This window comes from Phaseolus vulgaris, chromosome 3 (genome assembly GCF_000499845.2).
Source record: "Phaseolus vulgaris cultivar G19833 chromosome 3, P. vulgaris v2.0, whole genome shotgun sequence".
Lineage (NCBI taxonomy): Eukaryota > Viridiplantae > Streptophyta > Magnoliopsida > Fabales > Fabaceae > Phaseolus > Phaseolus vulgaris.
This window is the reverse complement of record NC_023757.2, coordinates 7,093,085-7,107,647: the sequence shown is the minus strand read 5'-3', so window position 1 is coordinate 7,107,647 and position 14,563 is coordinate 7,093,085. Positions and strand designations below refer to the sequence as shown.

The 14,563-nt window shown below is 34.8% G+C and overlaps 1 protein-coding gene across 1 annotated transcript; it reads right to left on the bottom strand.

The window, feature by feature from the left end:
• Window positions 1-5,724: 5,724 nt before the first annotated feature.
• Window positions 5,725-14,375, bottom strand: LOC137806490 (uncharacterized). Its single transcript, XM_068606639.1, has 4 exons — window positions 13,939-14,375; window positions 13,756-13,836; window positions 10,596-10,719; window positions 5,725-6,163 (listed from the first exon to the last, which is right to left on the bottom strand). The coding sequence occupies exons 1-4, from the start codon at window positions 14,238-14,240 to the stop codon at window positions 6,113-6,115; spliced, it is 558 nt and encodes a 185-aa protein (XP_068462740.1). The 5' UTR covers window positions 14,241-14,375; the 3' UTR covers window positions 5,725-6,112.
• Window positions 14,376-14,563: the final 188 nt, after the last annotated feature.

Below are 14,563 nucleotides of genomic sequence, written 5' to 3'. Positions count from 1 at the left end.
CAATGTATTTATAGTTCTTGTCACATCCATTTCTATATCAATGAAATTTTCTCCTCCTTGCCTAAGAAGAACAGTTTCATAGGTATAAACTTAACTAAACCTTGTTTCAAGCTAATGCTACTTCTGTTCAGTCTCAGTATCATAAAACCACACCTTTTCGTTCGTCTTTCAATCAATACTCTTGTATTGTTTTCAGCATAAACACATAAGTCAATATTCAATCTAATGGACACAACCTTTTCAACGTGATTCTTGGAACTCATCTCCTTTTGCATCCTAGAAACTATACAAACTTCGTTGTCAATTATGCTCAAAATATGGACATACTGCCTTTTAATGTTGGCACTAGACTGGTAGGCAAACTCCTCCCACGATAACCACCAATACGACCCAATTTTTACTCTCTCCACTGATGATGGTGAACCTTCCATTCTTGGCACACCCCCCACTATAGAGGACCCTTTTTGGTATCCGAACAGTGGGACATCTCATCATATGACACATGATGAAACCTATTTCATTGATAATTAAACATATAAAGGTTATGTAAATGTTAAGCTTGGTAATGGTCCAGTATGACCATTTCTCACATTGGTCCTGCATCTTGTGTTTCTCTTGTCATCTTTCTTTACACAATATTCTGCATGTTTCTGTGATAAATAAAAACTTGTTAAGTGTTTCCAAATTTGCTCGTGATAACAACATTTTCTTTAAGTTATATCTTAATTCTTGTTATATGAAACATTAGGTGACCAAACAGGTTCTGTTTCAAGGCACTATTAAAGATGGTTTATATTTTTTTTTCTACTCTAAGATCATCACCATTTTGTGCTAAATACACTTATTTTATATCTGAAAAAAAATCTTATCTTGTAAGACTTGTTTGTAATAGTGTTATGTAGAACACTTCAACCATTAAACACGATTGAAACATATACATAATTAAATTAATTTCGACCATATTATTTGTTGTGGTAGAGAAAAAAATCATCTTATAACTGGTCACATTTATAAGTTGAAAATTTTCTTCCTACACCTCCATAGTTTTTTTTTTTTTCATTTCAATAATTATTGTAATTTCAAAAAACTCTTATAAGTTTGTATTTTAAATTTTTTTGTAGAATTCGAAATAATGAATTTCTTTCGAACTACAAATTTAGTTTCCAAATTTTACAATTCAAAAGTCTTTAACTCACTATTTGCTAACCTCACGTCAAACACAACAAAAACGTAAAAAGTTACACTTAATCACTTCTAGCAAGACCACGTCCTTTGATCAAAGATGCAAGTCCTAACATGCATTTAATGCATGTTTGTTTTACCATTTAGTTGCCATTATTGGATTGAAATTATTGCAATTATTATAACTACAAACACGATTTTAATAGCTTAAAAAGTAATATTTAATCTTTATTATCTTTCTAAATAGTTTAGTAACATCTCTTTCTCTAAATTACTTTAGATTTAATATATATTTTTAAAACGATTGAAATTGAGTAACGTTTTCATTTTAATTAAATGTTAATTTTTTCATTTGTTCTAAAACAAATTATATCAAATTTATAACCATACATTTATTGAAAAAGTGGAATTGTTATATGTCATTAATTTTAATCAGTGAAAAAAAAAATCTTGAATTAAAATTAGTTTAGGAAGAAGTATATTAAGTGGGTTTAAATGTAACTTTGTATGTGAAACTTCAATTGTTTTAAAATTATTTTCCAATGTGTTTGATGATAAAAAAAAGAACACTTAACATAACTTCCTATTCATATTGTGTTTATGATCTCACATTTAAGTTTCAATCTAATGTTCCAATTGGTTGAAGAAATAGAGAAAAATAATGAAAAAGAAAGGAAGAGAAAGATACAAGAAATGAATAGAATTGATTTAAATAATAATTTTAATTGTTTATTGTTGTTGTTATTATTATGGAAGGAGAATTTTGAAAATCCAAAAGTTGATAGGTAGAGGTTAAAAATCATGAATGATGAGGTGAGATGCATAAAGCAATTGTCCCCTTACTTTCTTCTCTTTTCTTCACACATCACATAACCAAACCACCATTCATTGTCCATTTCTCTTTTCATCTACAAATCAAACTACCACCAAACTTCAATCCACCACCACCACTATTACCACCAAAAACACAACGTAACAACACTCTTAACAAAGGAAGAACCAACTTTCAAATAAAATAGTAAAGGTAGAAAGGGTACTTTAACAGGTTCTTACATCAGTTCAACTTTCTGGGAATTGACAATTTTTTTTATAATGTTACCATATCTTAATATAATTTATAAAAATCTTTTCTTTCACAATTTTTGTGTCCAACGTGCTGTTATTTAAAAGGATTACACATCCAAAAAATTATCATTTATTATTCAAAAGATCACACACAAACTATTATTTATTTTCATGGTATTTGTGCTGCATTTCCTTAATGTGAATAACAAATGGCATAGCATAATAATGAGAATCAAATCTATTTGTGGTAACTCTCTACAATAACACCATTAGTATAAGAAAATTTGCTGCAATGATCTAACCATCAAAGATTTGCTTCAATATTCATAATCAAATATCTTATAGGATCACATTCATCAAGCCTATAAAAGCACAAAAATATCAACAGAACAATTCTAACCCAGAAATAGGAGTTTATTGAAAATCATCCAAATAAACCTCCTAGCCTAAGTATGGTAATCAGAAGTGATTGGTTGTTCTTATTTTTTTTCTATCAAACATTCTTGTAGTTAGGAATAACACTTAAAAACTACTTGTTGATGTTATAATTGATATCAAGAGATACTAAAGCTTTTCCAAGAATGACATCATATACTCATAAAATAAAAGAAACAAAGAAGAATACTTATTTGTAGTCTAAACCCTAAATCCTAAACCCTAAACAAAGAAGAATCTTTAAGTGTTTATTAAATAAGAACTGAACATAACCCAACAACTAGGTGTGGAATGTAAAGAATGGAGAAGCAGGGAAAGTTGATTTGTGGTTCTTTTATTGCAATAGGCCATAACATGCCCAAGAGAAATGTTGGAAGTTGCATGGTAAGTTGGTAACCCTCCCAATTGTTATTTGGGGAGGAAAGAGAAGGAGAAGCGTATGAAAAGGAACATCTTTGGAAAGTGCATACGGAAGAAACAAAATGAAGAAAAAGAAAAATCTTCTAACTTGTCTTAACCTACTAGCCTCAAGTCAAGAAGAGATAAAAAGAAGGACACCCTTTTTCCACTAGTCTTGAGAAATCATCAGGTATGCTTCTACTTTCTTTTGGATTTAATATCTTAAGAGAGAATTCAATATCATTGGAGCTTAAACCATACTATGATCTCTTTATCTAAACACTTCCATATAAAGAATATTTTGAAAATCAACACCTATCAACTCTTGAACTAACTATAACTATAACTATAACCAACCATGTTACTAATTCTTTCTCAACAAATTCAACTGTAATCTTGATTCCCCCTTGGATTCCCCAAGATGGAAGGTACATACCAGCACTTCCAACTAACTTGGGAGTAATAAAAAAGATCTACTTGGGCAAGAGGCTTAACCACTTGGTACAAGTTACACTAAACGCTATCAAGAACAAATGGGGTGAGACTTTCACACTCAGACAAAAACAAAACAAAAAATATCAATGCCTAATCATCCATTGCAGAAGCCCACATCTAACCACCATGGATAGAAGCTTCCAAGAAAAACACCTTTGATTGCAAACCCACCCTTTAAAAAAGGAACTAAAACTGTCTTCATTGAGGACTAAAAGTCCAACACCAAACTCTGAACACAGCTTTAAAACCAAAAATAATAGAGATCATGCTTAAAATAACCAAAAGAGGCCTTTCACTAATCCTGGAAATAACCAAAAGAGGCCTTTCACTAATCCTGAAGAAATTCAACTTCACCTTCCTATGCCATGTTCACTGCACCACTGAGGATAATACAATACAAAGAGTCTTGTAAGACACCACTCTTCTAAAAAAATCCTATTCGCAACTCGAGTTCCCCTATTAGAACCAATTGGAATAGCTTGGCCTTTGGCCCTTAGCAATGATGACAACTTTTTTAGATGACAGAAGAAGCAGTAGGAAGTGATGAGGCATGCACCAAGTGCAGTAATAAGTATTGATCAAACCAAAACACCAGCAACATGCATGCTTGTAATACCATTTACAACTATAAAGATGATGCATCAAACAAGCACTTGAAGTAGACCAAAACAATATTAATTAGACCTTCATTAAATGATGTTACATTACAAAGTCACAAAATGGAACAGCAAATTAGACCAATGATAACAGTTCATGAAATAACTCTTTTGTCAATCAAGCAATCCCCAGATATCATTAGCCCGAACAATACTACCAAGTAAAGAAATCAAGAGCACAAATAGTGCTAGCTTCACTGAAGCACTGATAAAAGAAAAATGACATCTTAAGCGGAGGATTTTCTGCATCAAATTTCAAGACTGAGAATTTTGTGAAACATGGAGGTGGTGATGTGGCAGACAAGATTAAAACTGCTATCCATATCCATATCTGAGCCATTGTAGGATTGTGATCAGAAAAAAGCAAGGATAACATGTTGCCAAAAATGGGGAAAACAACAAGAACAGATTGAAGAATGACAATAAATTTTGATCACCCTTGTGCCTCTTCCAAAATTGCATTTGATCAAATATGACTGACCTAAACTGGAAAATGCAAAAACTGGAACATTCAAAGGCTCAAACAAAATCTTCAAGAAACAAAGCACTAAGATCCAAGAAACAACCACGATCTCAATGAAAATAAAAAAATTCTCATTGCTGAATCAGAGAAAAAATCCATTGAAGAGTCTGAGCTAAAACCACATCAATATCAGAATCTTGAGTTTTGGAGAAGCGGGGAGGGAAGCGCAATTGTAGTGAAGTGAGGAAGAGAGGACGAAACTGAGCTCATGGAAAGCTCTATGCAGCATAATGAAATCTTCCTTTCCAGTAGATGCCAACACTCTGATTCCAGGTTGGGAGACATAATAGAGCCCAAATGGAGAAGAAAATATTTGTTGAATGAAAAAATGAGGAAAACAATACAATTAGGCATAGATGGGCATCAGATAGAACTAGAGAATCAGCACCTGTCAACTAACTCCAAGTTACCAACCAATTTGAGCTAGTATTTGAAATTGAAACAAAGAACAAAGACCAGACACATCTGGAACAGAGCAGAACCTTCAGGGCGCAAAAGACAACTAAGGCTCCAATCACACCTAAACTCAGGGTGACATCAATTCAAAGACAGTAAAGACACAGTGCAGAAAATGAAGACTGGAACCTCCATATCTAGACGTAGAGGACAAATTCAGAACAAGACAAAGAAAGGTGCAAAACATGAAGTCAAGAATGTATTTCTTATTTGATTAATTTCTATTTGAGGCCCTTCTCAAAAGAAATTGGAAAGCATACTACAAATACCCTGCCCCAAAAAACAGAACAAAATATTTTCCAAGCCTTGTCTCTTTCTTAATGTTTTCCCCTTTGACCCCAAAGTGCAATCAAATATTGCCAAAGATCCATCCAAAGAAGATTAAAATCCAAAAAACAATAGCAATCAAACCTTATCATAGTGGGGACAACCAAATAAAAAAATTAAACAACAAATTTTTAGAAACAAGAAATAAACAAAACTAGAAAGCTTCAGGTAGGAATATCAGCTTGATTTATCCAAAGCATTTGCATTATTAGATAAGGAGCAAATTAGAGTCATTTTGAGTTCATGGTAGCCCGTTGTAATTGGTTAAACTTTCCAACAGCAAACTGACAAATTATATAAACCCAGTCACCTGTTCGGGTTCCAAGTGTAACACACCATACATCATACGCTTCAGCATTCACTCTTAAGAAGAATCCGGAGGAAGTACCTCAAATGAACTCCATAAGCAAGACAGAACTTGAGAGCTCAAGACAGCAGATAATCAAAAGATATCTGAAGTCAGGAATATGCCTTGGAAAACCCTCTTGTATAGGGTTTGTTAAAAGCAACATACCCATCATGTTTACTCCTTGGTGGCACTTTCCTGACCATAAAAGGATGCAAATGTGAAGCTTTACTGACCACCAGAACCGCGAAGTTGCAACCTCTTCCTCTCAAACTCAAGCTACAAACGAGGAAAATGTAAAGTCAATATCACCCAAGTTTTGCATTAAAAAGACTATTACGGTAAATTATTACCAAGAAATAAATTGTATTATTTTCCGTAAACAGTCATTATTAGAAATCACTGAAAGTTGAATGGATGAAATTTAAACTGCACAGTGCAACTGCAATTGAAAACCTTGTTGCCTGTACTTGTCCTAAATTTCTTGCAATTTTTCTATACAGAATACAAACATAGCTTCAACAGTGTGACCACAACCACAATTGAAAATCATGAATTGAGATTTAAACCAATAACCATGTTAGGTAACCCCCAATAACAATGTTAGGCCCATTGAGGACGGGTTTATGTTAGTAGACAAGCAGCTGTCTATAAATAGGAAGAGGGATTGGGAGGGATTCCATCTTGTCATTTGGGAGGATTACTTTGGCATTAGAAGGTGCAGAACCTCAAAGTTCTGCAATCATACTGTAATCTGGGGAATCTTCCCATTTGTCTCCATAAATCTGATCCAGTTCCTACCAACTGGTAATTGAGATCAAATCTAAGAGCTGTGGGGGGAAGTTGTCAAGAAAATGGCTTCAAGATTGATTCCTAAATCTGATGAAAGGAAGATTGGCGGCTGATCAAGGTTGAGCAATATTGAGGCCAAGCAAGTTCATGAAGATATGAAACCATTGTGGGTTGTGGGCATTGGAAGGAGGGGCTCTCGTGCTGGGTGGAGAACAACCAGAATGCAAAAGGTGGACTTTCAGAAAGCAATCTTCAAGAACTGCAACCACGGCAGCAAGATCTAGAAGAAAGAAAGAAACATGAAAAGGTGGAAGAAACCACAGGTAGGAAAGCAAGAAAATGGGCTTAACATTCTGAATCAAGAACCTGAAGACAGAAACAAAGATAAACATTTGAAGGTGGAAAGCATGAACCACTTTGGAGAAGAGGCAAAATTCAGCAAAGAACTATGATAGGTCTCATCAGCCATCACATGCAATAGTTCAGGTTGTGTTATATTTATAGAAATAAGAAACCGATAGTATATAATCAGGAATATTGTTAATTATAGAAATAACAAGTTGATCCTATATAATCAGGAATATCTAGATTATATATGTATTATTAGGAACATGTTTATTTATTCCTATAACATTTTTATATAAAATCTCCTCTATTTCCTTTTTTCTTAATATTAATAAAATACCCATGTCTTCTAGAGTTTAACATGTTATTGGACCTCTCCCAAAACCATGTTGGCCTAGTAGATCCAATGTGTCCAAAGGATTTTTTTTTTCCTATTCTTGTGAACCCTTCTCCCATGTTAGATTTCATTGTTACAGCACCCTCTGCTTAGGGTTTTTTCCTCTAGCCTTTAAGAAAAATGTCTTCCAACACCACATCAACCTCCAATAGATTCTCCCATCTTTTCTAACCATATTGTTAGTGTTGAGAAGATGGACCAATCCAACTGTTCCACTTCCACTGCTAAGTCACCTATTGCTCCTACATAACTAGTTGATCCATCTCTAACAACATTTGAAGGCTTTATCAATTGGTGTGTGATAGATATGTCAATCCACTAGTAACATTGCTTCAGTGCCATACACTAGTCATTCATCTGCTTGTCTCAAAATCAGCTTCTCTTGGTCCCTAAGTTATTGACTCTAGTGCAACTAATCACATATGGTAACCGTTCTCTTTACTATTCCTTTACTAAAGTTGTCAATTTCCTGTTTACAATTGTTGCAGCATTTTTATTACCCAACCCCTCCCGCCACTTACTGTTGATTTTATTCTTCATATCCCGAATTGCCCTTTAAATCTATTGTTCGTTAATCAATTGACCTAATCTCATCATATTATCCTCATCTTCACTGAAAATAATGTTAACTTACAGATCGTATATTGGGTTAGACGATTGACGTCAAATGTGAGTCACATGGCCTTTACTATCTCATCGAGATTGATATGCGCATTGACGATCTCTCAAATGATGATTCATGCTCAATTAGGAAATCTTGCTTAACAAAATTGAAAAGCATGGTGTCAAGTTTAAAACATTTGTCTACTTTGAATTGTGAATCATGTCAATTAGGAAAACATGTTCGTCAGTCTTTCCCTGATAGTCTTAATAAATGAGCTTTATCTTCTTTTTCTTTAGTTCATTTTGATATGTGGGGTCTTTCTCATATTGTTACCTTTATTGATGATTACTCGACATGTACTTGGATCTAGTTAATGAAGAATCGACCAGAAGTGTTTTTTTATATTACAGCCGTTTTATAATGAAATCAAAACACAATTTGGTATACCCATATGCGCTTTTCGCAGTGACAATGTCTATGAATATTTGTCTAACCAATTTCATGAGTTCATGACATCCAATGGTCCAAGCGTGAGCTACGGCGAGAGGCAGCAATTTGTTTTCATGGGTATGCTTCTCAGGTTGGTTTTGGGGGTCTAATTTGCTTACAAACCCTAGCATAAAAGCAAGCACACGTATTGGGCCTTCAGAACCAAGCACCACATAAGGTAGGGTTTCTTTTTTGTACAAAAAAGGCCCTTCAGAAGACGAGTAAACAAATCGAGACGACCCAACGATCCTTCCATTATGCAAATGGCACGCATACTCGCTTTGATCTGAACGGTTCACGATCTGCCATGCGAGTCACCTTGCTTTCTCCTCCAAACTCGTTTAATTGTATGAGTATGCAAGTATACTCATGATTTTCACAACACGCCAAATACTGTTTTAGTTGTAGAAATAACAAGATAATCCTAAATAATCAAGAATATCTAGATTATACGTCTTATTCAGTGCCATAAATAATCAGTTATGGCGACGACATGGCAGAAACTGGTGGCAAATTTCCTGATCGCCGCCACAACATGGCGGTGGCAATGCAGAATTTTCGTGACAGCAGCTTTTTGCATGACGAGATGCTAGAGGTAAATGGAGATAGCGGAAAAAATGAGAGAAGGAGGTTGAGCGGCAACACAAGGCGCGATGAGAGGCGGTGTGCAACGGCAATAGGAATCTTAAGCAATTATTAGGGTTTAGTCACATCAATTGACTATTGTTATTAGGTTAGCACTATAGCATTTTATTTGGGTCAGGTATGGTATGACCCAATTCTTAGATTCTTTTTTGTTGCAGTTTGTTTTTTCGCATACCATCTAAGTCATGATGCCTATTGTTTGAGTTATTGATAATATTTCAGCCATGGGCCGCCATGTTGTGGTGGCAATCAGGAAAGTCACTACCAATTTTCGCCATGGCACCGCCATAAACGAATATTGATAACACTGAGAAAACCCTAATTAAATTAGGCCATGTCATACCCGACCCAATTAAAATATTATAAGTTAACCTAGTAATATTCTAGACATAATAGTATTATTAGTTATGATTATCTCTTTCATTATTTTTGCATTACAATTATATTTCTGTTTTTTTTTTAAATTATCTATATGTATATATTAAAAAATTTTACCGCAATGTTTTTGCCATAACCCGTTATGGTTTTCGTTATAACTTTATAAAGGATTTTTAGAGTCCCTGATATTGTCCGTTATCCGATATTTTGATAACACTGGTCTTATTAGGAACATTATTTATTCTCGTATCGTATCTTTGCTATTAGAGTCTCAGTTCATTGTATTAATTCATTTTTCTCAATATAAGTAAAGCGCTCATATAGGTTCAGCTCAATGTTTCTCTTCCCTAGAGTTTCAGACTCTACAATAGACATGGGACCTTTTCAGCATACTACAGAGTTTCCAATGCACTATTTGGCCAAAAATACTGCAGAAAACAGTGTAGCCATATCAACCATAGGACCATTTTTGTGTTTGACCCATGTGGGGCCATATCAACCAACAGCTATTCACCTTGAGGACAAGGTGAATGTGTTAGGAGGCCTTTTGTTAGGCAGCCCCCATTAGTAGCAAGTTAGTTATGATAGTCTAAGAAATACAAGGGGTTATATTAAGGGGCCTGCTACTGATTAAACCAGTAGCGATATATAAAAATATATGAAGAGGGATTTTATCATGTCATTTTTTAGGATTGGGGCCTTTGGGCATTGGGAGGTGCAGACCTTTGAAGTTCTTCATTTTTTCTCCAAAAATCTGATCCGGTTTCTATCAAACTACCCAAATCCCTCAGCGCAAGTCATTTCAAATTAATGGTAGTAACACTACTAAAAATAGCTTCTTTTAGAAAAATCAAATGTAATGAACGAAAAAGGGAAACAAAGTTCTCTTGATAAGTTTTCGTTTTGCACTTGCTAATGTTGCTTAAATAAAAATGAACCATAAATGCCAACAGCCAAGAACCTCTAGTGCACATAATTCAATACCAATCTACACGATATTTTACATGCCACTAATACATACATTTAGGCACACTAAAAAATAGCAAAAGCACGATATTTACCACTTTCTTCACCCGTTCATTTGCAGCAGGAGTACCTCCAACAACTGATTCTGGGTGATAAGGACTGCCGACGCGCACATCATTCATCACAACTATGACTGTCTTGTCCCAGCGAACTGGAAGCCTGAGTACATTCTAATGTCATCAGTTGAAAAGGAAAATTAACCTACTGAGAAAAATATACAAAAGCAAGAAATAAGGAAATCCTAAGGCAGAGGCACTCTTAAGGCAAGTGGGGACCGGGGTTATAATGCTCTCAGGCAAGCATCAAAAAGTGATCCAGAATAGATCTCAACATGAGGTATCAAGTGATATCCCCTTTTTCTAAATTTGAATACAACTAAAAATTCACTACAAAATAAATAAAAATTAGACAGATACTATTCCTCTAAAGAATGGCTGTTATCCAACATAAACACTGCAATTTCAAATGTGACATTATCACAAAATAATTAACTAAAATATTCATACAAACTGGGAGAAGGACTAAAACAATTTCAAGAATATACAATATATGTAATAATTATATACTTGGGTTTGAGAACAGCCTTCATAGTCAGAAATCATACTAAAGTTCAAGTACTGCATTAATATCCACAACTTACAGATAATGACTGCAGTTTCACATCACAATTTAAATCCTAGGAACAAGAGAGGAAAGAAATCTTCAAGAAAACAAAGGTATATCAATTTTCTAGCATATCTATTCTAAAATAAGCATACACAAAAAAAATGATCAGGTATTTTCCTTTCTCTTTATAGCCCCACAAAAAAAAGGATAAAAGAAGGAAACTCCCATTCCCTTCATATTTTTTCTCTGGACATTCTGGTGATGAAAGTTGGGAACATTTAACATAAATATAATGCTACTTTTCAGTTTTAAGATAAAAAACAATCAAACATAAGAAACCTTAACAAGGCAAGGGGTATTTTATTTTGTGTAGTATAAGAAACCCATACAAGGCAATGGTCTTCCCCTTAAAATCATACAGTCACCCTCTCCGAAGCATGGGTATTTTATTTTGTGATCCAATCAAGTACAGGTACATGTAGAGGGTACATTTAAGCATGATAGTTGAATTGGTATACAAATTGTGAATTGGAAGATTCATTTTCTGAATCATGAATCAAGTTGTATTGTGAGTAGTAAGATTTGTGATCATAATAAAACATAACATTTATATGCATAAAAGCACAAATTCATGATCAATAACTAAGCATTTTTATTTTAGTTTCTAAAATATCTAATTTGGAAAATATATCTATTTAGATTTAATTAAAATATAAAACTTGATTATAGTGCATCTAAATTCGAATTTTTATATTTTCCAAGTGTAGATTAAAAGAGATAAGAAAGTCTTATATGAATAAGGTCCAAAATTAAAATTAGAAGTCCAAAAAACAATGTTCAAACTGACAGTCCACGCCCAAACACAATTAGTCTGGTCCTAGAACTAAAAGAAAGAAGTTGTTAAAAGTACAAAAAAAAAAAAACACAGTACTGTGCCATGACTCCAAACAACCTTGAAAATTTTCCATATATATGTCTCACACGACCATTTTTTATTTGTCCTGTCTTGTGAGGTCACACATCCATCTATCATTTTCATTTTTGCTACTCATTTTTCTTGTTGTCGATGGCAGAAAGCCAATAATCTGTTATATCATATAGCAGATAGGCATATAGCAAAAGTTACATAACAGTCTAAAATATATATATATATATACACACATAACAACTAGCATTATATCAACTCAAAAGTTTAATTGGCTGAAGAGTTGAAAGAAATGACAAGAGCATGCAGGACGAATGTTGCAACCTCAACATTGATAGGGACCACAATAGTAGACAGAGTTGCAATTCCGAATGTGAGAAACTCCACTATGCAACAGTGCTATAGAGCCACTAGAGTGGCTTTTAACAACACTGCTTGTTGTCCCTTTAAAACCTAGCATTTAATACCATATAATATAGGCATATGTAGCAGTACGACAAAACTTCCCTGTGAGCTTGCTACATAATTGCCAATCTCAAATAACCTCCAATGCCTTTCTCCATTTTCACAGTCCTACTGTGCAATGTCTACACTAATTTCCTCCTCATTTTGTAATATTGGTCCAAAATATTTAAATTTAGAAACTTGCAATATGACACCTTCCATTTTTACATGCAATCACAAAATAAATAATGTATATGCTACACATAGAGAGAGTCAAAGAAACCCATGATAAATAATAAGGTCAGTTTATGCACAAATCACCATCAATCTAGGAGCAACAAGAGCATGGCAATGAAGTCAAAATATGAAAGACGATACTGGAATTAATGTAAGAAAAAAAACGCGACAAATATTAGTTAAACGTGAACTTGGAAGGAAGATGTAAGAAAGAGACACAAGGAGGGAAAAGGTAGTCCTGTTAAGTATGAGGAATAGAAGTCAAAACAGAGTTAACTTTAAGTGAAACGGTCAAGATAGTTTTCAAATCAAATTACTTTTGTGAAGCAACAAATGCATTAGAAATGAGAGCAGGAAAAACAATTTTACTCAAAATACCCTAAACAACATTGTTTTAGGGGTAAGAACGGATTATGGAATATAGCAGGGAAAAAGTCCGGGTTAAAAACCACTCTGCTATTTTAAATCCCGTAGCAACCAGGCTGCTTTACTCTACTACACCACTATAACACGATATTGACGTCCAATATGTCTCGCTACAGCACACCACTATAATGCTGCAAAAGACCACTACTCAAATACACACTGATATGCTAAATTTGTAGAACCCCAAGGCCACTCCACACCACTAAACACATATAGCATGCCATCAACAACTGCATGAGACTTTGAGCATGGCTTATGTATTTGCTAGATCAGTCAGTTTACCTATTTTTGTTTCTCTACTCAATTACTATATCCCTCCTTACTTCACAGGGCAAAGATGCGAACTTATTAATTTCTTTTATCATACACATTTCCACAACAATCTACAAATATTTTATTATATAAATACCATGCTCTGAAGTCTATTTGCTTCAAAACATAATCAAAGACAAAATCCCTAGACAATACACGCCAGGAGACAAACATACAAAAGCTAAAATCCCGATCCACACCACAGTGGTTAGTTCAACACTATATTTCACTCACACAGCACTTACGTTTTGGACAAAGCATCAAAGATGCTCTGCGCCTCGCTGGTAACACCAACCCCGATCCTCTCAGCATCAGCCTCTGCTTGTCTACACCCAAAAATCATTTGAAGCCACGCATGAATTTCGTAGAAAAACACATTTAAAGAAAACTAGAAAAAAACAAAAAGTTGAAGAATTGCACGAGAATACCTAATGGCAACTTCTTCCCTAGCTTGGAGAGCGGCGAGGTCAAGGAAGCAGTTGGTGGGATCAAGAGGGTCTTCGGCCTGGCCAAGAAAGGTGAAGTCTTTGATGTAATTAGCCTTGAGCAACCGAATGTTTCGACGAGGGCCATGTTTGGAAGGTTCCTGGAGTACGAGGATGTTGGAGGGGCGATCGAAGGTGACAACCTGGCCTTCGAATTCGTCGCCCAACGTTGTCCTGATCGAAAGCAAACACCCCACCGCCAAGTCCTCGGGGTTGCTGATGTTGTTGCTGTTGCCACCCTCCATTGTCGTGCTTTCTGCTCCTTCCTACACTTCCCTCCTACTTTACCCTTCCTTCCACCAAACAAGACTTGTCTCTTTCTTGCACACAATATTCAACTGGGAACCTGTTTAGGGCTTGGGATACCTTCCTTCTGCATTGTTCTAGGTTCTTGCTTTCCGCACCCCCACTTTTGAACCTCCACTCATCACGTAAGGAAATGATAGAAATGCCCTTAAGGATTTATAATTAAAAACATTTAATTTCCTTCTTCTCGTATCCTTCTGAGTTGCATTATTCCATTTGTATTGTGGTTGCACTTTTTCACTCCTTGTGTTTTGATTACTTG

Coding starts and splice junctions, on each gene's coding strand:
- LOC137806490 (XM_068606639.1), bottom strand. CDS start 14,240: ATGGAGGGTGGCAACAGCAACAACATCAGCAACCCCGAGGACTTGGCG. Junction 13,837..13,938: donor AGGGAAGAAGTTGCCATTAG/GTATTCTCGTGC, acceptor TTTTGGGTGTAG/ACAAGCAGAGGCTGATGCTG. Junction 10,720..13,755: donor TTTGATGCTTTGTCCAAAAC/GTAAGTGCTGTG, acceptor GAATGTACTCAG/GCTTCCAGTTCGCTGGGACA.